Raw genomic sequence first — 27,721 nt, 5'->3', positions numbered from 1 at the left:
CAGTTTATTGTTCAAGCTATAGAACAAGGATGAAAGTTAAGCATACAGTTTATTTAAATTGTCCATTTAAAGTGCAGCTCATTGTTCTACTTCCTAAAATGTTTGAAGGTTGATTGTTTTAATTATATTTTTAATTTATTTTCCAAGCTACTATATTGCAATGTTCTGTATTATAATATTTTTCTTAAGAAAAAAAAATTTGCTTTGATTTCTAGAAAACGAAGTTATCCTCATTCTTAATCTTTGGGAAAGCTGTTTATCATTTATTTAGCTTTTGAATAGTAAGTATAATAGTTAGGGGTCCAACTGCAAAGTGATAGCACTCACAAATGAGAACAATGTGAGTAAGGTTGAAGAAAGTGTCTCTTAAAATGTAACCTGGGTGTAAGGAATTCCAAGGTATAAGGCAATACCTCTGGTCCTTTTTCAGCCTAGACCCAAAGGGGCACATGGGAGCGGGTGGGAGAGAGGCCTGTCTGAGGTGACTCTGTAAGAATGGAGTCTGAGAATGAAGATCTTGACTCCTCCCCCCACCCCTTCCCTCCTTTGGGGTGCCCCGTTGGCAAAACCCAATCACAAGACAGAAGGCAAGGAAGCCTGTTGATGTAGTGCACTTAGGTCAGCTTTCCAGGGCAGAGTGCAAGGTGGGGAAAGGCTTGAGAGTGGATTTCACAGAGGCAAAAGGAAGAAAACTAAACAATGTGTATGTTTGAGGGAATGAAGAAAGGTAAGTGTAATAGCTGGTGTTTTTTTTCAGCAAAGGAAAAGGAGACTGGGGCAGAGGACTTTAGCCACAAATCCCTTTTCCTTGCAAATAGCAAGAAATTTTGGAGTTATTTGGCAAAAGCAGAATATGGAGAAATGGGAGGAGCGACAGTCCTTCAATCAGTCAGGTTGAACTCTGTCAACTCAACAAAGATTCTTCATCTAATTGATGCATAAGAAAACTTTTGACTTAGCATACATTTTCTATAGCTACTACAAATAATGGGCTGATGATATCATTGCTATTTGCTTGCAGAATTGTATCTGAAGAACAACATTCTCTGGCCTTGGGAGTGGCTTTTGTGATTTTGAGAATATTTGGTATGGATTTTTGGCAATCTTGTATTACATCCAATTGTTTATTTTCATGTGTTTATGTGTCTACACATATTGTTTAGAAATACAAATAAATATTAATGGTAAAATGACATAAAACAAGTGAATGGAAGAACTGCTTTGCACAATTTAGGAGACGATGGCTAATGCAAAGGGGCAGTATCTAATGTAAAGCCCATGCTGTCATACAAACTATGCATTAACAATATATTTGATTAGAAGAGACAATCTATTTAACCAGAAATATATTAAGCTTACTCATGAAAGTGTTCGTTCAGGTTAGACGAGGCACTTGTATGAAAAAAAAAAAAAACACAGCAGCAATACCTTACATTGCTTGTATGTCTAAGAAGTCGCTAAACATTTTCATCACCAACAACACAGACTCTGATGTTTTTAAAGATTTGTAGCCAAAGAACAAACTGTTTTTGCTGGGCGTAATGTACTCTTTATTTCCTACTTTCTTAAATACCAAAAACTAGGTCTCAAATTCACTTTATGGCTATAATGGAATCCATGATTCAAAAAGTTGATTAAAAATATGGGTGGGGTAAGGAAAGAAGATTGGACTGGAATGATGACTGAATGACACGATAAATGGAGTCAAGAGCATAGACAAATCTAAGAATGGCTCTGATGGTGTAGAAGAATTTTTCTATAGCTAGATCAATACATAGGGTTTGATGAGTTTTTTTTTTTTTTTAACGGGAAAAATTAGCACAACTTTTATGCGGGACATTGATCCAGTAGATAATGCGAGATTCGTAATGGGAAAAGCAAGCATACAGGCAATTTCTTGAATCATAAAGGTAGCCAGTGATGCTGATGAATTCTTGAATGGGAGGGAGGGTGGAATGAGATACTTGAAATATAGTCTCCAGATCTTGCAGGGTTTTGCCACTAGAGAGTGTTATGCAGAGGATAGATATTATCTGATATATTTTTAAAAGATAACTCTGCTGCTGAGGGGAGGAAGCTTATAGGAGATAAATATGGAAAAAATAAAAAGGGAGGCTATTGCTGAAGTCTGAATCTGAGTTACATTTAATTGGATTCTGGTGGTAGTAGTGGAGATAGAGATAAATCAACATTTGGAAAAAGAATGTGGGGAAAAGAAAATTGACTAGTAGGCTTAGCATTTTCAGCTTGAGTAACTGCATAGAGTACCATCGGTCACTGACGCAGTTGGCAGGAATCAACAGTCATATGTGGCATGAAGGGTCCTGACAATTTCATAGAAACATGGTCAATTATTAAACATTTTTGTTCTGAGAAATAGGTTCTGGTGTCTTTGGGGTTACTTTCTTTTTAACCGTTCATTCACTTTTGGCTGACAGTGATATTGCTGCAGAGGAGATGGTCTTTCTAAGGGTATGTAGAAATTTCCAACAGGCAGCATATTGTTTCTCTTAAAATGCAGTTGTCTGAATCTGGGGCTGCTACAGACACACCAAAGCATTTGCATTTTCAGTTATTTTTCTCATTATTTTGAGTAATGGCAGATATGCACTGCATTAACAAGCTCTTTGTTCAGTCATTGAAAATTTCACGACTTGAGATATTTGGAGACACATTTGAATTCACAAAATCAGTATTTAGTAACCCTGTTTTAAATACTTTCTCCTACATTTTTTATTTAAAAATTAACAAGTTTTGAGATGTCATTTAAAGAATGTGTAGACCATTCAAAATTATACAATTATAATAATTTTTTGTACCTACAGGGATAAGAATTTTTAAAACTCAAAATCATTGTTTTCAATGGCTAATAATTCTATCTCTAAGGAAATTCTTGGATAATTTTAAATGCTACATTTAGTGTGATTATATATATATAAAATATATCATCTGTATATTTATAAACATCTGTGTGTGTATATGTACATATACACAGAGAGAAACAGAGTTCCTGGTGATGCAAAGAGTTAAGCACTCTACTACCAGCTGAAAGCTCGGTGGTTTAAACCTACCCAGTCCTTGCAGTGCAGTGGTTAAGAACTCAGCTGCTAAGCAAAAAGTCGGCAGTTTGAATCCACCAGCCACTCTTTGAGACCCTATAGGGCAGTTCTACCCTGTCCTATAGGATCGCTATGAGTTGGAATCCACTCGATGGCAAAGGGTTTAGTTTTTCTTTTTTTGGAGTCATGCCTTGAAAGATAGTCCTGGTAATCTATTTCCAAGGTCACAGTCTTGAAAACCCTGTGGAGCAGTTCTACTCTGCACACATGGGGTCTCCATAAGTCGTAAATGACTTGACAGCAATTAGCAGCATCAGAAGCATACACTCACACACACGTGTGCACACACACATGTAAGTTTAATTTTAGAAGAAAATTATTCTGATTATAAACTCTAGTGTTTTCATGGAGAATTAACAATCACTGTATTTCTCACAGGGACCATTCCTGGACCATTAGTTTTTAAAATGGTAGGAGAAAGTTCTTGTACCTTTCGTGATACTGGGATTTGTGGAAGTGCAGGAAGTTGTTGGATCTATAACAAGACAAAAATGGCCTACCTACTGGTAGGGATATGTAAGTGGCATCTACTGAGAAATGTAGTGAAGTAAAATTGTTTTAAAAAATGCTTGTTTATACAAAGGTAAAGTAGTAATAAGCTATGAACAAATGCATATTTTGAATAATAGAGAAGGCTTATATGGTTTTATAGAAAATATTTTAGAAACTATTACAAAATATATGTAAATATTTGCATCACTGAATTAAATGCACAATAGTACTACAGCTTTCCCTAATGTTGTTGTTGTTAGGTGCCGTCGAGTCGGTTCTGACTCATAGCGACCCCATGCACAACAGAACGAAACACTGCCGAGTCCTGTGCCACCCTTACAATCATTGTTATGCTTGAGCTCATTGTTGCAGCCACTGTGTCAATTCACCTCGTTCAGGGTCTTCCTCTTTTCCACTGACCCTGTACTCTGTCAAGCATGATGTCCTTCTCCAGGGACTCATCCCACTTGACAATATGTCCAAAGAATGTAAGATGCAGTCTCACCACCCTTGCCTCTAAGGAGGATTCTGGCTGCACTTCTTCCAAGACAGATTTGTTCATTCTTTTGGCAGTCCATGGCATATTCAATATTCTTCACCAACAACACAATTCAAAGGTGTCAACTCTTCTTCGGTCTTCCTTATTCATTGTCCAGCCTTCACATGCATATGATGCGACTGAAAATACCATGGCTTGGGTCAGGCGCACCTTAGTCTTCAGGGTGACATCTTTGCTCTTCAACACTTTGAAGAGGTCCTTTGCAGCAGATTTGCCCAATGCAATGCGTCGTTTGATTTCTTGAGTGCTGCTTCCATGGCTGTTGATTGTGGATCCAAGTAAAATGAAATCCTTGACAACTTCAATCTTTTCTCCTTTTATCATGATGTTGCTCATTGGTCCAGTTGTGAGGATTTTTGTTTTCTTTATGTTGAGGTGTAATCCATACTGAAGGCTGTGCTCTTTGATCTTCATGAGTAAGTGCTTCAAGTCCTCTTCACTTTCAGCAAGCAAGGTTGTGTCATCTGCATAATGCAGGTTGTTAATGAGTCTTCCTCCAATCCTGATTCCCCATTCTTCTTCACATAGTCCAGCTTCTCAAATTATTTGCTTAGCATACAGATTGAATAGGTATGGTGAAAGAATACAACCCTGGTGCACACCTTTCCTGACTTTAAACCAATCACTATCCCCTTGTTCTGTCTGAACAACTGCCTCTTGATCTATGTAAAGGTTCCTCATGAGCACAATTAAGTATTCTGGAATTCCCATTCTTTGCAGTGTTTTCCTTAATTTGTTATGATCCACACAGTCGAATGCCTTTGCATAGTCAATAGAACACAGGTAAACATCCTTCTGGTATTCTCTGCTTTCAGCCAGGATCCATCTGACATAAGCAGTGATATCCCTGGTTCCACGTCCTCTTCTGAAACCAGCCTGAATTTCTGGCGGCTCCCTGTCGATATACTGCTGTAGCTGTTTTTGAATGATCTTCAGCAAAATTTTGCTTGTGTGTGATATTAATGATATAGTTCTATAATTTCCACATTCGGTTGGATCACCTTTCTTGGGAATAGGCATAAATATGGATCACTTCCAGTCAGTTGGCCAGGAAGCTGTCTTCCATATTTCTTGGCATAGACGAGTGAGCACCTCCAGGGTTGCATCTGTTTGTTGAAATGTCTCAATTGATATTCCATCAATTCCTGGAGACTTGTTTTTCACCAATGCCTTCAGAGCACCTTGGATTTCTTCCTTCAGCACCATCAGTTCCTGATCATACGCTACCTCTTGAAATGGTTAAATATCGACTAATTCTTTTTGGTATAATGACTCTGTGTATTCCCTCCATCTTCTTTTGATGCTTCCTGCATTGTTTAATATTTTCCCCATGGAATCCTTCACTATTGCAGCTCGAGGCTTGAATTTTTTCTTCAGTTCTTTCACCTTGAGAAATGCCAAGCATGTTCTTCCCTTTTGGTTTTCCATTTCCAGCTCTTTGCACATGCCATTATAATATTTTACCTTGTCTTCTTGAGAGGCCCTTTGAAATATTCAGTTCTTTTTCTTCATCAGTTCTTCCTTTTGCTTTAGCTGCTCGACGCTCAAGAGCAAGTTTCAGAGTCTCCTCTGACATCCATCTTGATCTTTTCTTTCTTTCCTATCTTTTCAGTGACCTCTTGCTTTCTTCATGGATGAAGTCCTGGATGTCATCCCACAACTCTTCTGGTCTTTGGTCACTAGTGTTCAATACGTCAAATTTGTTCTTCAGATGATCTCTAAATTCAAGGTGGGATATACTCAAGGTCATATTTTGGTACTCGTGGACTTGCTCTGATTTTCTTCAGTTTCAGCTTGAACTTGCATATGACCAATTGATGGTCTGTTCCAAAGTTGGCCCCTGGCCTTATTCTGACTGATGATATTGCCTTCCAACCTGGGGGGCTCATCTTCCAGTGCTGTATCAGACAATGTTCCACTGCTATTCATAACGTTTTCACTGGCTAATGCTTTTCAGAAGTAGACTGCTGGGTCCTTCTTCCTAGTCTGTCTTAGTCTGGAAGCTCAGCTGAAACCTGTCCTCCATGGGTGACCCTGCTGGTATCTGAATACTGGTGGCATAGATTCCAGCATCACAGCAACACACGAGCCCCCACAATACAACAAGCTGACAGACACATGGGAGAGCATTCCCTGGTAAAGGGTAATAATTAACAACATTTCAATGTGGGAAGTAATTTTGCCTTTATATGTACACAACCAAATCACATGATATCGTGACCCTTTCCATTTCCACAGTAAAAGATTGGCTACAAAATGGTGAAATTTTTTTACACCATTGAAGGATATCAAGATACTCTTATCCCACTCAAATGTAAATTTTATACCCTCTATTTTATTCAAGGATGTATTCTCAGTGCCTAGAACAGTGCTTGGCACAAAGCAAGCGTTTGTATTTGTTTAAATAAAAGAAATAGGGAATAAAATCACTGGGAAAGTCTAGGTATGCTTGTGTTATTTTGGAAAATTCCCTGGATCCATTTTATTTATCTATAAAATATATACTGGACTACATAATTTCTAAAGTCTTTAACAGCTCTAACATTCAATTATTTTATTGTATAAATACTGTTTGTGTGATAAACATTTTTAAAAATTTACATTTTGTGATTTCACTGAGTGGATTTAGTAATTCAGAGAACCATCCAATGATAGACTTTAATATTTAACAATAACAAATATCTGTTTGATAAACACTATACAGCAATCAATGCCTTCTAATTCAGAAGGCAATTTTCTAGTAAGCTTAAAAACTATCAGGAAAGCCCAAATGACATTTAGGAAGTCAAAATTAAAATCTCAGAGGTAATTCAATGAAAGTAGGCATAGTACTTAAGGAAGGCCTGTCAGGACATTGCAAAGCCTTTTTATTTTTATTGTAGATATAACTACAACATTTAGCTGTTTTCAAGCATAATGCATGATTGAGAAAGGTGATGAAGTGCCAGAACTCCTGCTAAAGAACTATTTAAAGGAGATACCAATAATAAAGAACATGAGGATTTACAGTCAGGGAGAAAAGAGCAAGAGAGGAAACTGCAGTAGGAATATGCATTTGTGATAATTTAGTGTAAACTAGCATATTTCAAAACGGATTCCACAATCACTTGAAGTGCTTCTTAAAGGTATAAATTCCAAGGCTATATAAACTGGAATCTTAGGGATTGGTGGTAGGCATTTGTATTTTTAATAAAGCCACTTTGGGTGATTTTAAACCATAGTAAACTTTGAAAGATGTCCCTGGGTGGTGCAAAAGTTTAATATGGTCAGCTGCTAAGAAAAATGTTGGAGGTTTGTGTCCACCCAGAGGTACCTTGGAAGAAAGGCCTGGTGACCTACTGCTGAAAAATCAGTCAGTGAAAACCTTATGGAGCACAAGTCTACTCTGACCTATATGGGGTTGCCATGAATCAAAATCAACTTGACAGCAATTGGAGAAAAAAAAAAAAAAGCTTTGAAAACAGCTATGTGAGAGACTTTAGAGCTGTATTGCCTAATATGGTAGCTCTTAGCCACATGTGGCTATTTAAATTTACTAAAATTAAGTGCATTTTAAAATTCGTTTCCTCGTTTACACTAGCCAAATTGCATGTGCTTAATAGTCCCATTTGGCCAGTGGCTACTTTATTGGAGAGTACAGATGCAGAAAACTGCCATCGTAGCAAAAAGTTCTATTGCGTATCACTACTCTAGAGCATGGATTCAACAACAAGGATTCATGAATCATGGGAGCCCACATGAACGTCAATATATTTTTGAGATCCTGAAATTTTCTTTGTACATTTATATGTTCTTTTTTTTTTTTCTGGCAAGAAAGGCAATGGCATTCATCAGATCCTCAAAAGTTTTATCACTCTAAAAAGATAGTAAAAATTTTATTCCATCAGTCTATCAGTTCCTTTTGGTAGCCAGGAAATCCTTCTGATCTTTATTTTTCATATTTTAAGTTTTCCGTGGGAAGACTCAAGTGCCTTTTTCCTCCACTGAAGGATTCTATCAGTTCTAGTTCATTTGCAATAGAGAGATGATTGACAAGTTCTTTACAGATATTTCCTATTATCACTTACCATGTTTACCACTTCACCAGATCCTTTCTTTTTCCCCCTTTGGTAAAATTATATTCAAATATACATACAGAAAAGAGAACATATGGTAAAAGTATAACTCAATGCATTTTTATAATGTAAATACACCTACATAATTATCCATATCAAGAAACACAAGGTATTAGAATTAGTAAGTGAATTCAACAAGTCGTATAGTATATCATCAATATACAAAGATTGTGTTCCTATTTACCAGCCACAAATATAAAAGTAATATAATAAATACAGTGATTCCAATGTCATTATTATCTTACAGTTCTATCAGAGATAATTATGACTAAAAAATAGTATTCTTCCCTTAAATGTGCATGAAATATTATTGAGCGTCATTATAAATTCCATAGACTCATCGATGTTCTCTATTTTGTCTTCTGAAACCACTATGTCAGATAATAATATAAACCAGTTTCTCTAAAATATATTTTACTTTAACAAGGGATTTTGCCTTCATGGTTCAAGTACATTTATACAATGATTTGTAGTGTATTAACTTTCTGAAACTTGAAAAATAAAAATTAAAAATCTACATCATCAATTTATGTTTCTAAAATATTTGTATTTGGAAAATGATGAATATTTTATAACTAGTAAAGCTGCATGAAGTGACTTAAACAGCTTCCTGTTCCTATTTATAGTTAAGATTTGAAAGTAGTAATTTATTTTGATGACTCAGAATTAACACATTCCATCAAGTAATAATACCCTTTGCATTTTTGGGGGGAGCTAATTTCTAAGAAATCTAAAAGGTTTTGTAAACATTTCTTAAATCTCCTTCAAGTAATTTGGTGTGTTTATGGCATTAATTACATTCTACAGTTGGGGAATGGTTACCTTTAGAGATGAAATATATTTATGTTCTTTTTTTTTTTTGGCATATGGAAAACTTTTGACATTTTTGTTGTGATTACAATTACATAACTGATAGCTGCATTTTTTTTTTTTTCAAATTCAGGCTTTCTTTGCAAAGGACTTACTATATTCTTTACTGCTGTTGCATTTTGCATATACTCACGTCCTACTAAGGAAAGCACTAATACGCTGTCTTCGCCTGGTGAGGGCAAGAGTAAAAGAAAAGGAACGAATTGACTTTTTATAACTGGATCATCCTTATGTAAGAATTACATGCAGTCAGTGAATCAGTTGAATATTAAATCAATAAAATTTTCAAAAATATAGCTATGTGTTTAACAAACGACTGTGCCTCATATAATTCTATATGTTTTATTATATTTTGAATACAAATACAGTAATATAGTCTCTGTGTTTTACTTTTGTAAAAGGGAGTTACAAGATACATTTAATACTTTCAATAGAAGGGAATTACTTTGACAGAGAAAGGGGAAGTGGAAGTAGGAAAACACACATAAGTTAATTCTAACTTCAGTGGTCTTTATTAGATTGATAAGCTTTCCTATAATTTATTCCTGTTACTTTTCATTAGTTGTAGATGCTTATTCTGCAATAATTTTCCTAAGTAAAAGTACATTTTCCAATTCAGTTTATCTAATAAAAATTTTCAGTAAAAGTCATTTTTATTCTTCAAAGAAATACTGGTTTAAACCTTTTAAAAATTAGTCTTTTATTTATCTGTGATTTACTCACTGACAGGTTTCCTCAGAAAATTTCTCTGGTCAATTGGCCAGTTGGCAATATCTATTTCTGTGCTTCTTTAATTTTAATAGACATAAAATTCAAAATGAACATATAGCTATGTATTTTGACCTTGACTTGAATTTTATTGACCAATACTACTCAATAACCTGAGTTGATATCCATTTTTGTGTTTTTATATTTCGTTTTGTAATTAATCATAATTATTTCATGTAGAGAAATATTCAAATTTGAATGTAGAAAATTGTCAACAATTTATGGGAAATTTCCTTAAGCTATGTTTTTACAGAAGGTGTTTGTTATAACTATTTTGTACATCATTGTGCTTCCGTCCTAATTATATTACAATTTTCCATATCTTGGAATGAAAAATAAGATTGTTGTAAAATGAAAAGATTCTCTTCAATGTTTACTTATTCTCTTGGGAGAAGGGACAACGGACAAATCGCTCCTTTGTTATTCATACTAGCCAATGACCCTATGTGGAAGGGTAGACAATCATAGTTGACAAAAGGAAATGTGAAGCTGGTAGTATTCAACTCTTCTATATATTTTTCTTTCTTAACTTCAACACACATTTATGGAAATTCATTAGCTAATTTTTATGTGAATCACTATTTGACTCCTTGACTTTTCTCTGTTTGAACCAGCAGAATTGCAGAGCATCTAAGTATCAGAGTGTGAAAACAGAAGTTCCTCTTTTAAAGATTCTACAAGATCTGTTGTTGTGCCCTACAGTCAGAAGTGGAAAATCGTACATGATATTTACCTAAGTAGTAGAAATGTATCTAGAGTGTTTTCATAATATTCATAATAAAATACCTTCTTCTGAAACATTTCTGGTTATAGCTTTTAAGCTACGTAGGATTTTTTTTTTTAAAACAATACCAATTTACAATATAGATTTTACCAGGAGAATTAAGCTTCAATAGTATTAGATTACTTGTATCCTTTTTTTAATATTGTGCTGTCTAGAAGTATTTTTTGAAAGTTTATACAACTATAAAGTAAGATAAAACAACAACACTAAGATCTACTTTGAAGGACCTTGTTATATATATATATATATATATCTATATCTATATATATATATCTATATATATATATCTATATATATATATAGCTTTATATATATGTATCTCTCCCGAAAAACAAGCCAGTAATAGGCGAACAGTGTTAAGACTTTAGATTTTAATATAGATTTCTGCTACAACACGTGTTTCTATTTCACAAACTAGTTCGTAGAGAATTAGTAAAGAGGAAAATTAAGTATAACCCAGATTTCCCTTGGTTAACACCATTTTAGCAGCTTTTGAGATAATTAGGGGAAACTTTCTCATTATTAAAGACTTTAGCAATAAATGAAGTCGTAAGAAAAAAGCTGAAAATTTTACTAAAGTATCTTCCTTTGGAGTCAGTAGTGGATTGGTTAATGCTTTTAAGAATCATTATACCTAAAACAACGTTAATGTATCTAGTGAAGCCACAAGTGCGGTTGAAGAAGCTGTAAAGAAAAATATTTTTAAACATCAGATATTTAATTTTATAGAAAGACTTAGCTCTATTGGGAATTCATGCCCTCAAGGACTCACATCTTGAAAGAGGAAGGTGAGCCTCAGGGTTTAAGCCTGCAAAGACTTGATTGTGGTGCTCGGTGAAAACCCTAGCGGAGGTTTGTATGTACTAAGATTTACTAGAATTGTTACTGTTTTTACTAAAGCTCTACTTACAAAGTTGCATAGTTTTTTTTTTTTTTTTAGTAGTAGTTCACTTCCAAAAAACTGATTTTGCCTACAAGAGCATTTAGAAGGGATACATCAATACTATTATAGCAGAAATGCTTATATTTATGACAGTTTTTTTTTTCTCTTCGAGTTGCACTTTGTTTCAAAATCTTAAAGGGAATCTCTATGCCAGACTTTTGTCTAGTAGCTGAGCGATAACCGTTTGTACCGCCCAGAGACCCCAAGTATCTGTATACCTTAGGGATATGAGTGTTCACCTATTTGTAGGGAAAGATAAATATCTTAAAGTCATCGATTTAATTTTTTTACAAAGTAATTTTTGTCCTTTTTTTAGATAAGTATTTTGCGATCTTTGAAAGGTAAGATTTGTATGCAGTTCCTTTTCCTTGCATTCAGATTATGTTTTTCCTATTTTTTGGCACACGTAGAAATTATCTATATGATAATAAACTTGTAGGAGAAGATCACATATTGTTATGGAAACATATATTCTTATCTATGAATTGGAGGCAAATACCTTTTGACAATGGTATTTTAAAGATCTTTAATATGAAGTATGAAATAAGATGAAATATGTCTTAGGCGAAATATGTCAGAGAGAAAATTATATTTGTGTTTTGAAAATGCATAATTTCTGGTCTTCTCAAGGAGTTAAGAGCAACGAAAAAGAAAGCATGTGTGTATGTGTGTTTATGTATATGTATATGTATATGTATATGTATATGTATATGTATATGTATATGTATATGTATATGTATATGTATATGTATATGTATATGTATATGTATATGTATATGTATATGTATATGTATATGTATATGTATATGTATATGTATATGTATATGTATATGTATATGTATATGTATATGTATATGTATATGTATATGTATATGTATGTAGATTTCAAAGATGGATGGCAGGAAAATTTTTCTTTCTGTCCAAAGCATTAAACTTGGGGATAAGGTAATTACAGAACTTGAGATTGATCTTGAATTTATGTATAGTACAGCAAAGAAAGAAAACAGCAAGATTTTGTCATAAAAGACCTGATGATGAAATTTTATGTATGCCTTTTACATTAGATCTCATGGCTTATTTGACCAGACTCCCTTATTTTTATTTGTTGTCAGTCCCCTGAGAAAGAACAGGATGAGCCCAGTTTGTATCTAGAGGGCTATTTTAGGAAAGGGTGTGAGCAGGGTGTGAGCATTGCCTTCAGCCTTTGGGTGAGGTAGAAACACGAGTTGAGAAAGCTCATACTGACCACAAAAAGCACCTTTGGCATTTGTATCCAGGCTTTTGACTCTTTAGCTTGTATTCTTGCTGTCCCATGTCAAGGTACTCAAGTTCTTTTTTTTATTATTATTATTAGAACTGAACCCATTAGGCAGTGCTGGTGGTACAGTGGTTAAGAGACCACTGCTAACCAAATGGTCAGCCATTCCAATCCACCGGCCAATCCTTGGAAATCGTATGTGGCAGTTCTACTCTGTCCTATAGGGTCACTATGAGTTGGAATAGACTTGAAGCCAATGGATTTGGTTTTTCGGGTGGCGCAGTGGTTAAGAGCTCAGGCTGCTAACCAAATGTTGGCAGACTGAATCCACCAGCCACTCCTTGGAAACACTATGGTGCAGTTCTACTCTGTCCTATAGGGCTGCTATGAGTCAGAATTGAGTGGACGGCAACGGGTTTGATTTGGGTGTTTTTTTGGACCCAAAAGAGAAAAAAAAAAAACAACTTTCATGTAGCAAAGATGTCACTTTAAGGACTAAGGTGTGCCTGACCCAAACCATAGTGTTTTCAATCGCCTCATACGCATACGAAAGCTGGATGGTGAATAAGGAAGATAGGAAAAATTTGATGACTTTGAATTATGTTATTAGCAAAGAATATGGAATACACCATAAGAACGAGCAAATCTGTCTTGGAAGAAGTACAGCCAGAATGCTCCTTAGGAGCAAGGATGGCAAGACTTCCTAAGAGGGAAAACTACAACACAGAATCCTCAGTAAAGAGTAAGTAAGAGAAAGGCCCTATGCGTGAATTTTGGCCCTTATGTATTTAGAACCCTGCAGCACTGCCAGGGCTTTCTATGTCAATACTGACTTCTGGCCCACACTCGAAGTTATATATATATATATAAATACACACACACACACACATATATACGTCTATACATATAACAAAGTAAAAAAAATATAACAAAGTAATATAGATATGATATAACTTTGGACTTTCAAAGGCCCCAAAAGATAGTTTTGGGTAGGGTGATTACAAATCGATCCCTCAAAGTTCCCAATTTGGAAAATTTGGAAGGAAAGGAACTTGAAAGGGAATAAGATCATGAAGGAAAAGTCCACAGGATGTGGAATTGTTTAATCTTTAGTATTTAAGGATGTTATTATTTTGTTAGGTGCTGTTGAGTCGGTTCTGTCTGACTCATAGCAACCTTATGTACAATAGAACGAAATTACAGCCCGGTCCAGTGCCATTCCCACATTCGTTTTTATGCTTAAGCCCATTGTTGCATATGCCACTGTATCAATCCATCTTGTAGAGGGTCTTCCTTTTTTTTTCTGACCCTCTACTTTACCAAGCATGATGTCCTTCTCCAGGGACTGGTCCCTCCTGATAACATGTCCAAAGCATGTGAGACAAAGTCTTGCCATCCTTGCTTCTAAGGAGCATTCTGGCTGTACTTCTTCCAAGACAGATTCACTCATTTTTCTGGCGTCCATGGTATATTCAATATTATTTGCTACCACCGTAATTCAAAGGCATCCATTCTTCTGTCTTTCTTATTCATTGTCCAGCTTTCGCATGCATATGAGGCTATTGAAAATAACATGGCTGTGTCAGGCACACTTTAGTCCTCAACGTGACATCTTTGATTTTTCACACTATAAAGAGGTCTTTTACAGCAGATTTGCCCAGTGCATTCTGTCATTTGATTTCTCAACTGCTTCTTCCATGGGCATTGATTATGGATACAAGTAAAATGAAATCCATGACAACTTCAATATTTTCTCTGTTTATCATAATGTTATTTATTGGTCCAGTTGTAAGAATTTTTGTTTTATTTATGTTTAGGTGTAATGAATACTGAAGGCTGTATATAGTCTTTGATCTTCATCAGTAAGTGCTTCAAATCCTTTTCACTTTCAGCAATCAAGGCTGTGTCACATGCAGATCGAAGATTGTTAATGAGTCTTTTTCCTATGCTGAAGTGCATTCTTCTTCATACAGTCTAGTTTCTTGGGTTCTTGGCTCAGCATACGCACTGAATAAGGGTGATAAGAAGATACAACTCTGATGCACACCTTTCCTGATATTAAACCATGCAGTATCCCCTTGTACAGATTGAACAACTGCCTCTTGGTCTATGTATAGGTTCCTCATGAGCACAATTAAGTATACAGGAATTCCTATTCTTCGCAATGTTATCTATAATTTGTTATGCTCCACAGAGTCAAATGCTTTTGCATAGTCAATAAAACACAGGTAAACGTCTTTCTGGTATTCTCTGCTTTCAGCCAAGACCCATCTGATATCAGCAATGATATTTCTCCTTCCATGTCCTCTTCCGAATCCAGCTTGAATTTCTGGCAGTTCCCTGTCAGTGTACTGCTGCAACAATTTTTGAATTATCTTCAGCGAAATTTTACTTGCATGTGATATTAATGATATCGCTGGATAATTTCCACATTCTGTTGGGTCACCGTTCTTTGGAATGGGCACATATATGGATCTCTTCCAATTGCTTGGCCAGGTATCTGTCTTCCAAATTCTTGGCATAGATGAGTGAGCGCTTCCAACATTGCATTCATTTTTTGAAACATCTCAATTGGCATTCCATCAATTCCCGGAGGCTTGTTTTTTGTTAATGCCTTCAGTGTGACCTGGACTTCTTCCTTCAATACCATCAGTTCTTAATCATATGCTAACTTTTGAAATGGCTGAATATCGATCAATTCTTTTTGGTAACAGTGACTCTGTATTCCTTCCATCTTCTTTTGATGCTTCCTGCATCATTCAATACCTTGCCGATGGAATCCTTCAATATTGCAATTTGAAGTTTGAATTTTTGTTTGTTTTTTATAGACACAGAGACAAGCAAACACAAATGGGAAAGACAGATGCCACGTGCGGATCGCCAGAGAATCAAGGAATGCTGGGGCTACAGAAGCTGAAATAGACAAAGAAGGGCATTTCCCTAAAGCCCCGCTCTGAATTTGGACTTCTAGCCTCCTAAACTACAAGAAAATAAATTTCTGTTCACTAAAGCCAACAACTTGTGGTATTTATGTTACAGCAGTACTAAGAAACTAAGATAGTGGGTGATATGGAGACTGACCTTCAAGGATCTTATAACTTACTTGGAAAGACTGACTTAATTATTGGTTCATTAGCTGAATGATTAGCTTATGCCTTTGAGTTATTTATTGAGTATATCTTAAAAAGCTCTGGTTGGGTCACTTGGGAGATACTTTAGCGAAAGTTCTCTAAAAAATTGATCCCGAAACATACACTTATATATTAACACTTCATTAGGTAACGTAACTCCAGGGAATCAAATGTCAGGTAAAAAGGGAGATAAAACAGGGGAGGAGTGAAGGAAAATACAATGAGTATGTTACAAAGCTGGCCACAGCTTCACAACAAATATACCTGGTAGCTAAGTCTCATGGGATGTCTTCAAGAGATGTTATGAAACTCTTGCATTTTGGAGCAGTCAGTGGAGTGGGATGGAGAGGGCATGAAGCTGAGCAAACAACTTACATACTTGCTCCCTTCAGTCTCCTCTCTTTCTCTAGTTGAAGTTTTCCCCATAAAAATTAATAACATTAATTCAGTTCCTCTACCAGGTTTTGTACCTGGCTCCTAGACAACCAGAGCCTTGATGGTGTTTTTGATGGTGTAGTCCTGCCTGTGCTGCTGGTGCATGCGTTCAGAGATCTCTTCTTGTCCACACTATAACCGAAGCCCCTCAATCTATGGTGGTTGCAGCAGCAATGGTAGTGACAATAGGCATAGCATTATGTCTGCAGGAAGAGAATGTTATGTATTGAATTGTGTCCCCCCTGAATATGTGTTGTAAATCCTAATCCCTACACTTAAGGATGGAATCCCATTTGGGAATAGGGTTTTCTTTGTTATGTAAAAGAGGCAGTATTAGTGTAGGGTGTATCTTAAATCAATCTCTTTTGAGATATAAAAGAGCAGATTAAGCAGGGAAACCCTAATGAAAGGGAAGATACACCCCACATGATCACCCAGGGACCTAGGAATAGAAGCTTAAAAGAGACAAAGACCTTGCCTCAGAATAGACAGAGAGGGAGTGCAACTTCCTCTAGAGCTGACGTCTGAATTTGAGTTTCTCGCCTCCTAAACTGTGAGAAAAAAAAGTCCTGCTTGTTAAAGCCACTCACTCGTGGTATTTCTGTTATAGCAGCACTAGAAAGCTTTAAAGAGGCCCTGGCGGCACAGTGGCTAAGCGCTTGGCTGCTAACTGAAAGGTTGTCAGTTCAAACCCAATAGCTATTCTGTGGGAGAAAAGACCTGGTTATCTCCTCCCATAAAGGTTACAGCCTAGGGAACCCTATGAGGCATAGGGTCACTATGAGCTGGAATTGACTCAAAGGCATATGACAACAAGATAACTAAGATAGGGAGTAGCCCAATACTGCCTAGTACCAAGGTGAGAGACAAGGCCAGGAGGGTAGGCAGGGCCTTCAAGTGATATTGAATCAAATATAATGAAAGGTAAGCAAACCCTCTACATTATAAACTGCAAAACATTATTAAAGAAAATGGAAGAAGAACAAAATGAATTGAGATATGTGCCATATACTTGGATGATAAAACTAAAGCTTGTTTACATGTTCAACTTTGTTAATCTCCAAGGAAATGCAAATTTAAAACATAAAAGCTATGCCCTGCTGTTCAAAAGAATGGCTAAAACAAGTAAACTGAAAAATACCAAGTATTGGCCAGATAAGTGCAACAAAACTCTTCTGCACTTTTGGAGTGTAAATTGGTATAAATACTTTGGAAAACTATTTGGTCATATCTTTTCAAGGTGAACATATGCATACACAATGACCTAGCAATTTCATACCTAGCAACATATTTAACAGAAATGTGAATGCATGTTCACAAATGACATGTACTGGAATATTAAAGCAGTAGTATTCATAATAGCCAAATCTGCAAACCACCCAATTTTCCATGAAAAATTGAACAGATTAATTATGGTATAGTCACAAAATGGAATACTTTCTACAGCAATGCGAATGAATGTTATACAATCATATGGAACAATATGGATAAGCCTTTATAAATACATTATTGAGCAATAGATTCCAGATACAAAAGAATGGATACTATAATGTTTCATATCAATAAAGTATAAACACAGGCAAAACTGTTCCATGATATTTGAATTAGTATGGAATTTATCCTTGAGAGAAACTTCACAGATGCTGGTATGTTTCTTTCTTGTTTTAGCTGTACCCAAGTATACACACACATACATGTATACAAAATACATTTATTTGTTGAAACATTTCAGTAATTGAAACATTTAATATTTATTCTCTTTATTGTTTTTTGTTTATATCTTGGCTCCTATTATGCGTATGTTTTATATCAGTATAAGTAAGAAACAGTAACCAGTTGCCTTCAAGTCAACTCTGACTCCTGGAGATCCCGTAAATGTCAGCGTAGAACTGTGCTCCACTGGCTTTTCAATGGCTAGTTTTGCAGAAGTAGATTATCAGACCTTTCTACAGAGGCACATCTGGATGAACTCGAACTCCCAACCTTTCGGTTAGCAGCTGAACATGTTAACAGTCTGCATTATGCAGGGATTCTAAGCAACAACAGCGGAAATCTTACATGTAAAAAATAAAATCTTGAATGGAAATGCTTTCAAATGTTACCAATGTTTTTATTCAGAAAATGGGATTATAAAATTTTGCTCTTTTTTTCCACTTTGCTGTACTTCAGAACTATTTTTTAAGGAGAATGCATTTATTTTTATAATGAAAAATAATGACATATATGCTCCACCAATTGATTCCTTGTTACCACATGTAGCTGTCTTCATATGTTAAAATTGGGAGAAGTGTAGTTTAAGCAACATGGCCTGTTTGAACCTCTGTGGAGGCTTCTCCATTTGAGTAGTGCTTTTATCAATAGGGTTAAGATTCAGTGTTGCATTCTGGAATGAGGGTCCCAAACCCCCCAAGTGCCCCTTTTCATTCTGTCTGCCTCTCCTCTCCAACAGGGCTCACTAAACCCCTCTGTGATCCAGTACCTAAATGTTAATACCTGACACAGCAGGGATCTTTGGACACAGAAAGATTTTCTTTTCTTTCTTTTTTTTTTTTTTTTTGTAGGGGAGAGACTAGTTTACTATTTTGAAAATATTCCCTGCAATGTACATATAGTAATTTACAGTTTATAAGACACTCTTCTAAAAGTGGCAGGATCCCGCATATGGCCTTAACAACTTCAAGGCATTAACAAATGTTCTATCCATTTTTTCAGTAATTCTTAAAGGTTGCTAAATACTTGTTTTTGTAAGAAGAAGCCAAATTAAAAAGCTATTGATTAAAATAAGTAATTTTGCTATTTCAGAGAGCCTAAAATTCTCTCTAATGTTAATGTATCCAGTTGATCTCATCTTTCATGTGAGAAATCAGTTTCCTCTTTATTAGCTCTTTCTCATAGGACTTCATATACCCAACTAAACAGAACCAAATCAGTTGCCGTTGAGTGGATTCCGGGTCATAATGACCTTATTGGACAGAGTAGAACTGCCCCATAGGGTTTCCAAGGAGCAGCTGGTAGATTTGAACTAGCTGAACTTTTGGTTAGCAGCCAGCTCTTAACCACTGTGCCACCAGGGCACTGTGTGTGCTCATATACCCAAAAAAAAAAAAAAATTTTTTTTTTTTTTTTATACCCATAGACCACACAAATTTGGAAACAGTCAAATAAAAACTTCTTATAAATAACTGTTCTTTTAAGTTACTATTTAAATTTATTTCCTTCCTCTCACTTCCAGAAATCTAGAATGTAGATCTATTGTTCTGAATTCTCCCTTGTCAGATATTAAGATTTTAAATGCTGGAGCCCTGGCGCAGTGGCTAAGAGCTCAGCTGCTAACTAAAAGGTTGGCAGTTCAAATCCACCAGCCGCTCCTTGGAAACACTATGGGGCAGTTCTACTCTGTCCTATAGGGTTGCTATGAGTTGGAATTGACTTGACGTCAATAGGTTTGGTTTTGGTTTTCTTTTTTAATTGCATTTGATGAGTATATTTACGCCTATTATTTTATGTTTAAATTTTCTGGAACTTTTTTTTTTAATGCACTCTTTAATAAAGCGTATCATTGGTTTGTGTGTTGTTAGTCCATCTGCCTGCACACACAGTGGGTTGGGTTAGATGTGAACACAAATCTTTTATAGTAAGCCATATGCACACATGCCTTTTACTTAAGAGAGAGAAATATCACTAACTTCCAGCACTGTTTGCTGTGCAAAATTACCCTGAGAAGATAATTCAGACATGCATAAACATGAAGGACCCAACATTAGCTGGTAAACTCTTCATTCCCTTCCTCTCCCTCTTCTCAATATATGATTTGACTTAATATCCTTTTAATCTCTATGAATAAATATAAGAATCAGCAGACTTATTTTAGTTTTCATATTTTCTCATTCACTCACCAGTTTTTTTGTGTAGTACCATATCAAAATTTTCAGACCTATTATATATTACATTCTTGTCCTTTTAGCCATTATTTTTGGTTCAAATAAATGTATACTTAAAGCTCACCCTTAGTTTTTTTGGTCAGCTCCTCCACAGGTATTTTGGTTTCTGAAACTTGTTCTCTAACATATTCCTCAGAAAAACTGCCAGTGAGTTTTACATGTTCTTTTTGATTATTGTCTGTTGAATCTATGTTAAAAGCAATGTTGAAACTGGCTAGTAACCTCTTCTTTCCCATCTCTTCCTTTTTCTCCAGCATCTCATTTGAGGCAACCAGCAAACATATTTTACTTTTCATAGTTTTCCACCCCAACCCCATCCCCACTTTAAAAATTCTATGCTATATCTACGTTGTCAGAGCAATTACGTTCTAAATTCTCTCCATTTTAACTACCACTTAGTTCAGGTAAGTGTATATTTAATATTCTCTTAATATTTATATTATCTTGTCAACGTCTCTATAGGTTGTCTGAAGTAAGTTCTGAACTATAGTCTTAGGAAGGTCTCAGAGGAACAGTGCTCCCCGAGTTCTACGTATTTGTGACAGTTTATGTGTCATCTTTATACTGGGGTGAGAGCAATTTCAGATGAATTCTAGAAGCAGAAGTGAAATGGCAGTAGATTAACGAATGTGTTGGAGATGAGCAATTGTTGTTAGGTGTCGTCAGGTTGGTTCCGACTCATAGTGACCCCACGTACAACAGAACGATGAGCAGTTAGAGACAGCTCTATGTATGGCTCTGAACAGAGGCTATAAGACATGAGTTGAATGGCGTACTGAAGTTTGCAGTGGATGGTAGATGTAGTGGTTGTTGCTGTTACAGTTGTGATGGGCAGCTTGAGCATGTTCAAAGGCTGGTGACAGGAGCAAGTAGTGCGGAAGAGGTTGTGGCTTATTATTGATTACTAATGTAGTTCATAGAGCTGGATTACTCAGAAGGCAAAAGGGGATAAGATGGACTCCAAAACAAAAGAAAAAAGATTAGCTATAGTGACAAGAAAGGACTCATGCTTTTGCAGCAGAGGGGACAAAGGAAAGAATCGATGTAATTGCAGGAAACTTTATAGGTTTTGTGGCTGGAACTTGAGAGAATTCCACAAACCACATGATATTCTGAGTGCGTCTTTTCTCTCTGTTATTTACAATCATTTCCTTATGACTTAATCTTTGCAACCTTCTCTATGTTATGACATCTAATCAGCATTATACCTCTCTTACTGGTTTCTTGGCCTTTTCCTCTTCCAACCCACTCTCCTCCTTGCTGTGAAAGGACTCTTTTAAAAATACCAATCTGATCATGTTATAAAATGTGTTGTAATTATTTACCTGTCTGGCTTGCTTATAGATTATGAGCTTTTGCAAGTAAGTATTGTGCTTTTATCACTCTTCCCACTCTGCTATTCATATAATAGGTATTCCAAAAAAAAAAAAAAAAAAATTAGTTGAATGAACAAATGCATGGCTAGCAAAGTCTCTGATTTTTATAGAGATTTTCAGATGATAGATTGCTAGATAAAAGTATAAAATCTTCTGCAGGGTTTAGAGGAGTCTCAAGATCTTAACGGCTTCTTTTCAAAATCACTTCACAACTTGTTCCAGCCTCCCTAACTTGCATGTCTCCTATTTCAAAGATTATTTCCACAAAATTTGTTCATTCTTAGTTGTATCTGGTAATCACATATTCATTTTATATTTTTTTCCTCTAGGTTAAACTTATTTCAAGGGTGTCATGGAACTCCCAACTAGACTAACCTTGTCACTTATTTAATGAGAAGTTTTGTGCTCTCACTGATCCAGGAAGTGACTGCTTTCTGTCACCACGTGCAAATCATACCACAGTCCTGCCCTAATGTTATTATCTTTTGAACAAAAAAATCTACTTATCCCGTGCACTTTTTTTGTTTTTAATTTTTTTCTTCTCACTTTGATATTGTCTGACTTAGCGGAAAGATTCTAAGTGGCATTAATCCGTTTAACTTGCTATAAATAGCATTTAGGAGACAATGACTAAGTAGTTAGTAGAAACAATTTGGTGCCACTTAAGTACTTCACATAAGAAATTTCACCTGAGAAAAGTCTCTGTGCTAAATGATCTCAGGAAGACCATGAAAGACTAAAACCTGTGAAATATTTCAACTCTAAAAGTGTTCATGATGGACAAAAAAACCCAAAAAACAAAGTTAGGAGTTTGTTTGCAAAAGACAATATACACCTCTTTTAATCTTTATTTAACCCGGAGATAACAAAACGTCAAGTTAGCATTTCCTTAAACATTTTATCATCTTAAAGTCAGTAAAATTTTAATGTTTTTTCCAATAGTAAACATTTAGGACTGTATTACAGACAGGTTTGTACTAGATTGCAATCTGTGCATTTATCCCAGTCTATGCAAAGTGTTTCAAAATAGTGTACGTTATTTTTGTGTCATTAGGAAGCAGATGACAATACTAGTTAATTAGTCATGTAGCCATGGTATAGTAGTCCTCCTACATCCATGGGTGATACATTCCAAGATCTCCGTGGGTGCCTGAAATTGCTATAGTACTGAACCCTATACATACTAGGTTTTGGCCTATATATACATGCCTATTTTTTTTTATGATAAAGTTTAACTTATAAATTAGGTACAGTGAGAGATTAACAACAATAACTAATAATAAAATAGAACAATTACAACAACATACTGTAATAAAAGTTATGTGAATGTGGTCCCCAGGTGGGATTCAGTGGGAAGCCGAGAGATTTCATCACGCTGCTTATTTAACATTTTTGGACCGTGGTTGACTTCAGGTAACTGAAACCTGAGGAAAGCAAAACACAGATGAGAGGGGGCTACTGTATTTTCAATCAGCTCATATGCATTCCAAAGCTGGACACTTACCAAAGAATTGATGTCTTTGAATTATGGTGTTGGCAAAGAATATTATATATATACCATGGATGGCCAGAAGAATGAGCAAATCTGTCTGGTAGGAAGTACAGCCAGAATGCTCCTTAGAAGTGAGAATAGCAAGACTTTTGTCTTGCTTACTTTGGACATGTCATCAGGAAGGACTAATCAATGAGAAGGACAGCATTTTTGGTAGAGGATCAGTGAAAAAGAGGGAGACCCTGAAGGGGATGAATTGACATAGTGGCTACAACGCTACACTCAAACACAGCAACAATTGTGAGGATGGTACAAGATTGGGCAACATTTTGTTTTGTTATACATAAGGTTGCTATGAGTTGGAGCTAACTGTAAGGCACCTAACAACAAAAACAATACAAACCAAGGCAAAAGAGAGTTAAAAAAAATTGATTTAAGATGTAGTTTCTATTCTTCATTTACTGTAAACATTGCAACGAGTTAATTTCTCTTCCTTTTTATCTTTGGTATACTTATATTGTGGAAACAAGTTATATAAAGCAGTTATTGTCATATTCCTATTTTTAATATGTAATTCTGCTTTGTCTAAGCAAGTTCAGGCTTGGGGATTGCCATTATTATTTAAGGAGAAACACTTTTTACTTACTTTAGCTTAGGAATAAGGAGAGGAATAAAGACAATTAGGTGTTAATGCCAGTAATTAATTTCTTGTAGAAAAAAAGAAGGAACCTATGGAAGTCACTTCTGGTCATACATTCCTTCCTTGCATAACTGTAAGTAATTTTGCTTATTAGGGGGTAGTAGGTAGGAATAAAAGGGAAAAGGCTATGCTCTTTAAATCCATATGGTCTAAATTGTTGATCCTATGCCATCAGGTATGTAGCCATAGTGACACAGTAGTTAAGAGCCCAGCATCTAACCAAGAGGTCAGCAGTTCAAATCCACCAGCTCCTCCTTGGAAGCCCTATGGGGCAGTTCTACTCTATCCTATAGGATCTCTACAAGTCAAAATTGACTGAACAGCAGTGGGTTTAAAGTTTTCCCACATCGTAATGAAAATCCATCCAACTACAATCTAAAAATACAAGCTATATTTGATTGAGACTGTGCAGTCCTGGGTTATCCTCTGCTTGTATGAGCACGGCTTTTGACATTTCCCTTTCCAGAACATTCAAATACTAACTAACCGAAACTGGTGGTTCCAAACCATTTCAACAAAATGCTGCTTTCAATTTATCTTTTCCTTGCTTCGTGGTTTGTTATTTTGAAAGGTTTTTTTTTTTTTTTTTTTTGTTTAACTAATAAACTGCATTTATTAAAGAAACCCTTATAAAGTTTTATTTGGCGTAAATATGCTGTTCCCATTAACCTTTCTGAAATACTGTGACATTGAGATCATGTTCTCTGCTGAATTATCAGATTTTGAGGCGAAATCTGAAATACAATTCTAGACATGTTAACTTCGAGATGTCTACCAGACCTCTAAGGGGAGATATTGAGTAGGCAATATTGATATATGAGTCTGTAGGTCAGGGGAGCAGTCAGAGTGATACACAGGTTTAAAAATAATATTTCAAAGCCAGAAGGCTAAATAAATTACCTTATGAATGAATATGGACAGAGAGAAAGGAGGGCTTCTCAGGATTAAGTCCCGGTTGGTAATAATGTTTAGTGATTCAGAAGGTTAGAAGGAACAAGAAAAGGAGGCCAATAAAAAGTGAGCAGTGAGATAGAATTAGAACTCAAAACAGATTGAGAGCAGTGTTTCTCCTCCTGGTTAACATTAAGGAGGTAGTAACAAGCCATCCCCTTCCTATTTAACAACGGTAAGAAAAAGGATAAAAAAATTCATATACTTTTAAAGATGTTAGAGAGCTGTGGATTCAAAGAAGCCTAAATGAATTAAATTCCAGAATGAGATGAGCTCTTCACAGAAGTCATAGTTGAACTGAAAATAAGTAAATCTGAAGGATAGCCCAGACTCAGGTCAAATTTTGATTTGATCACAGTCTTCAAGTATTAATTCCACCTACATGTCAGATGAAAAGTCATGCCATATATGGGTGGTAAATAAAGATAATAAGTATCCAAGTCTCTATGGATCTATTAAATAAAATGTTTGACATATCATAAAAAATAAGAGGACATATTAAAAGAAGGAAAATACAACCTTAATTAAGAGCAAAAAAAATCAATAGAAGACCCACAGATGACTCAGATATTGAAATTAGCTGACAAGAATTTTAAAATAATTGTTGTTGTTGTTAGGTGCCATCGAGTCAGTTCCAACTCACAGCAACCCTATGTACAACAGAATGAAACGCTGCCTCGTCCTGTGCCATCCCCACAATCATTGTTTTGCTTGAGCCCATTGTTGCAGCCACTGTGTCAATCCATCTCAAGGGTCTTTCTCTTTTTCACTGCTCCTCCACTTTACCAAGCATGATGTCCTTCTCCAGGGACTGATCCCTCCTGATAACATGTCCAGAGTATGTGAGACATAATCTCCCCATCTTTGCTTCTAAGGAGTTTTCTTGCTGTACTTCCAAGACAGATCTATTCATTTTTTTGGCAGTCTATGGTATATTCAATATTCTTCACCAACACCACAATTCAAAGAGATCAATTCTCCTTCCGTCTTCCTTATTCATTGTCCAGGTTTCACATGCATGTGAGGCGATTGAAAACACCATGGCTTGAGTCAGGTGCACCTTAGTCTTCAAGGTGACATCTTTGCTTTTTGACACTTTAAAGAGGTCTTTTGCAGCTGATATGCCCAATGCAATGCATTGTTTGATTTCTTGACTGCCGCTTCCATGGCTGTTGATTGTGGATCCAAGTAAAATGAAATCCTTGACAATTTCAATCTTTTCTCCATTTATCACGATATTGCTTATTGGCCCAGTTGTGAGGATTTTTGTTTCCTTATGTTGAGGTGTAATCCATACTGAAAGCTGTGGTCTTTGATCTTCATCAGTAAGCGTTTCAAGTCCCCTTCACTTTCAGCAAGCGAGGTTGTGTCATCTGCATAATGCAGGTCATTAATAAGTCTTCCTCCAATATTGATGTTCCCTTCTTCTTCATATAGTTCAACTTCTTGAATTATTTGTTCCACATACAGATTGAATAAGTATGGTGAAAGGATAAAACCCTAGTAATTATTAGAAACATGTTAACAAAATTAGAGGAAAAGTTAAAGTGAATGAAGAGAATGTTTTAAGCAAGAAACATAAATCTCTGAAAAAGAACCAAATAGACATTCTCGAACTAAAAATTCAGTATCTGAAATTAAGAACACATAGGATGAGTTTCTCAGTAAATTGGACAGAGAAAAAGGAAAGTCTATTAAAAAAAAAAAGGTCAATAGATATGAACACATAAATAAAACTGAAACATGGAGAGAAAAAATAATTAAAAATTAGAACCTTTGAGAATACCAAATGGTCTAACGTAATTAATTGGAATACTAGTGGCAAGTGCTTAGAAACAAGGATGGTGAGACTACATACTTTGGACATGTTATCAGAAGGAATCAGTCCCTTGAGAAGGACATCATGCTTGGTAGAGGGTCATCAAAAAAGAGGAAGACCCTCAATGAGATGGATTGACACAGTGGCTACAACAACAGGTTCAAACATAACAACAATTGTGAGAATGGCACAAGACCAAACAGTATTTCGTTCTGTTGTACACAGAGTCGTTATAAGCTGAAACTGACTTGATGGCACCTAACAACAATGACAACAGTGGCAAGGAGTGGTTTGATGGAACAGAAAAAAATATTTGGAGAGATGGTAGCTAAGAATTGTCCACAAATTGAATAAAGCTATGAACCCACAAACTCAAGAAGCTCAGAAAACCTCTGTTGTTGATTCTCCTTCCCAGTTTCGAAGTCAGATATTGCCCCCACGCCGTTTTTACGGTACATTGCTAAAAGAAATGAAAGATGGCTCAAATATATGGAGTGATATACTAAGTTCATGGATTGGAGGGCTCAATATTATTAAAATGCCAATGTTCCCTAAATGTTTTATAGATTAAATATAATCTTAATAAAAATCTAAGCAGTTTTATTCTTAAGAAAAATTGACAAATTCTAAAATTTATAGAAAATGGGAAGAAAGAGGAACTAAATTGTAAGACATTCTTTTAGATTTCAATTTTTTGAATGCTATATTAAGTATAACGGTGTGGGATTCACATAAAAGATAGACAAATACATCAATAGGATAGAAAAAAAGAGTCCAGGAATAGACCTATGCACATATGGTCACTTGATTTTAGATAAAGAAGTCAATGTAATTTTAATGGGAAAGGTAAAGTCTTTCCACTAAATGATGCTATAGCAGCTGGTTATCTTTACAGAAAACAAAACAAAATTAAAAAAAAAAAAACTTTAACTCTTACGACTTTCAAAAAATTAATTTAAGATGGATCA

The 27,721-nt window shown here is 35.6% G+C and overlaps 1 protein-coding gene across 1 annotated transcript in view; it reads left to right on the top strand.

Annotated features, from left to right (window-relative positions):
* SLCO6A1 (solute carrier organic anion transporter family member 6A1) overlaps positions 1-9,362 on the top strand; it is a 130,211-nt gene extending 120,849 nt beyond the window's left edge. The window contains exons 12-14 of the mRNA XM_049868087.1: positions 1,022-1,086; positions 3,498-3,635; positions 9,229-9,362. Coding sequence (XP_049724044.1) covers positions 1,022-1,086; positions 3,498-3,635; positions 9,229-9,362 — 337 coding nt within the window. The remainder of the gene's footprint in view (positions 1-1,021; positions 1,087-3,497; positions 3,636-9,228) is intronic.
* Positions 9,363-27,721: the final 18,359 nt, after the last annotated feature.

Source organism: Elephas maximus, chromosome 2 (genome assembly GCF_024166365.1).
Source record: "Elephas maximus indicus isolate mEleMax1 chromosome 2, mEleMax1 primary haplotype, whole genome shotgun sequence".
In the NCBI taxonomy this organism is placed as follows: domain Eukaryota; kingdom Metazoa; phylum Chordata; class Mammalia; order Proboscidea; family Elephantidae; genus Elephas; species Elephas maximus.
This window is presented reverse-complemented; position numbering and strand designations above follow the sequence as displayed.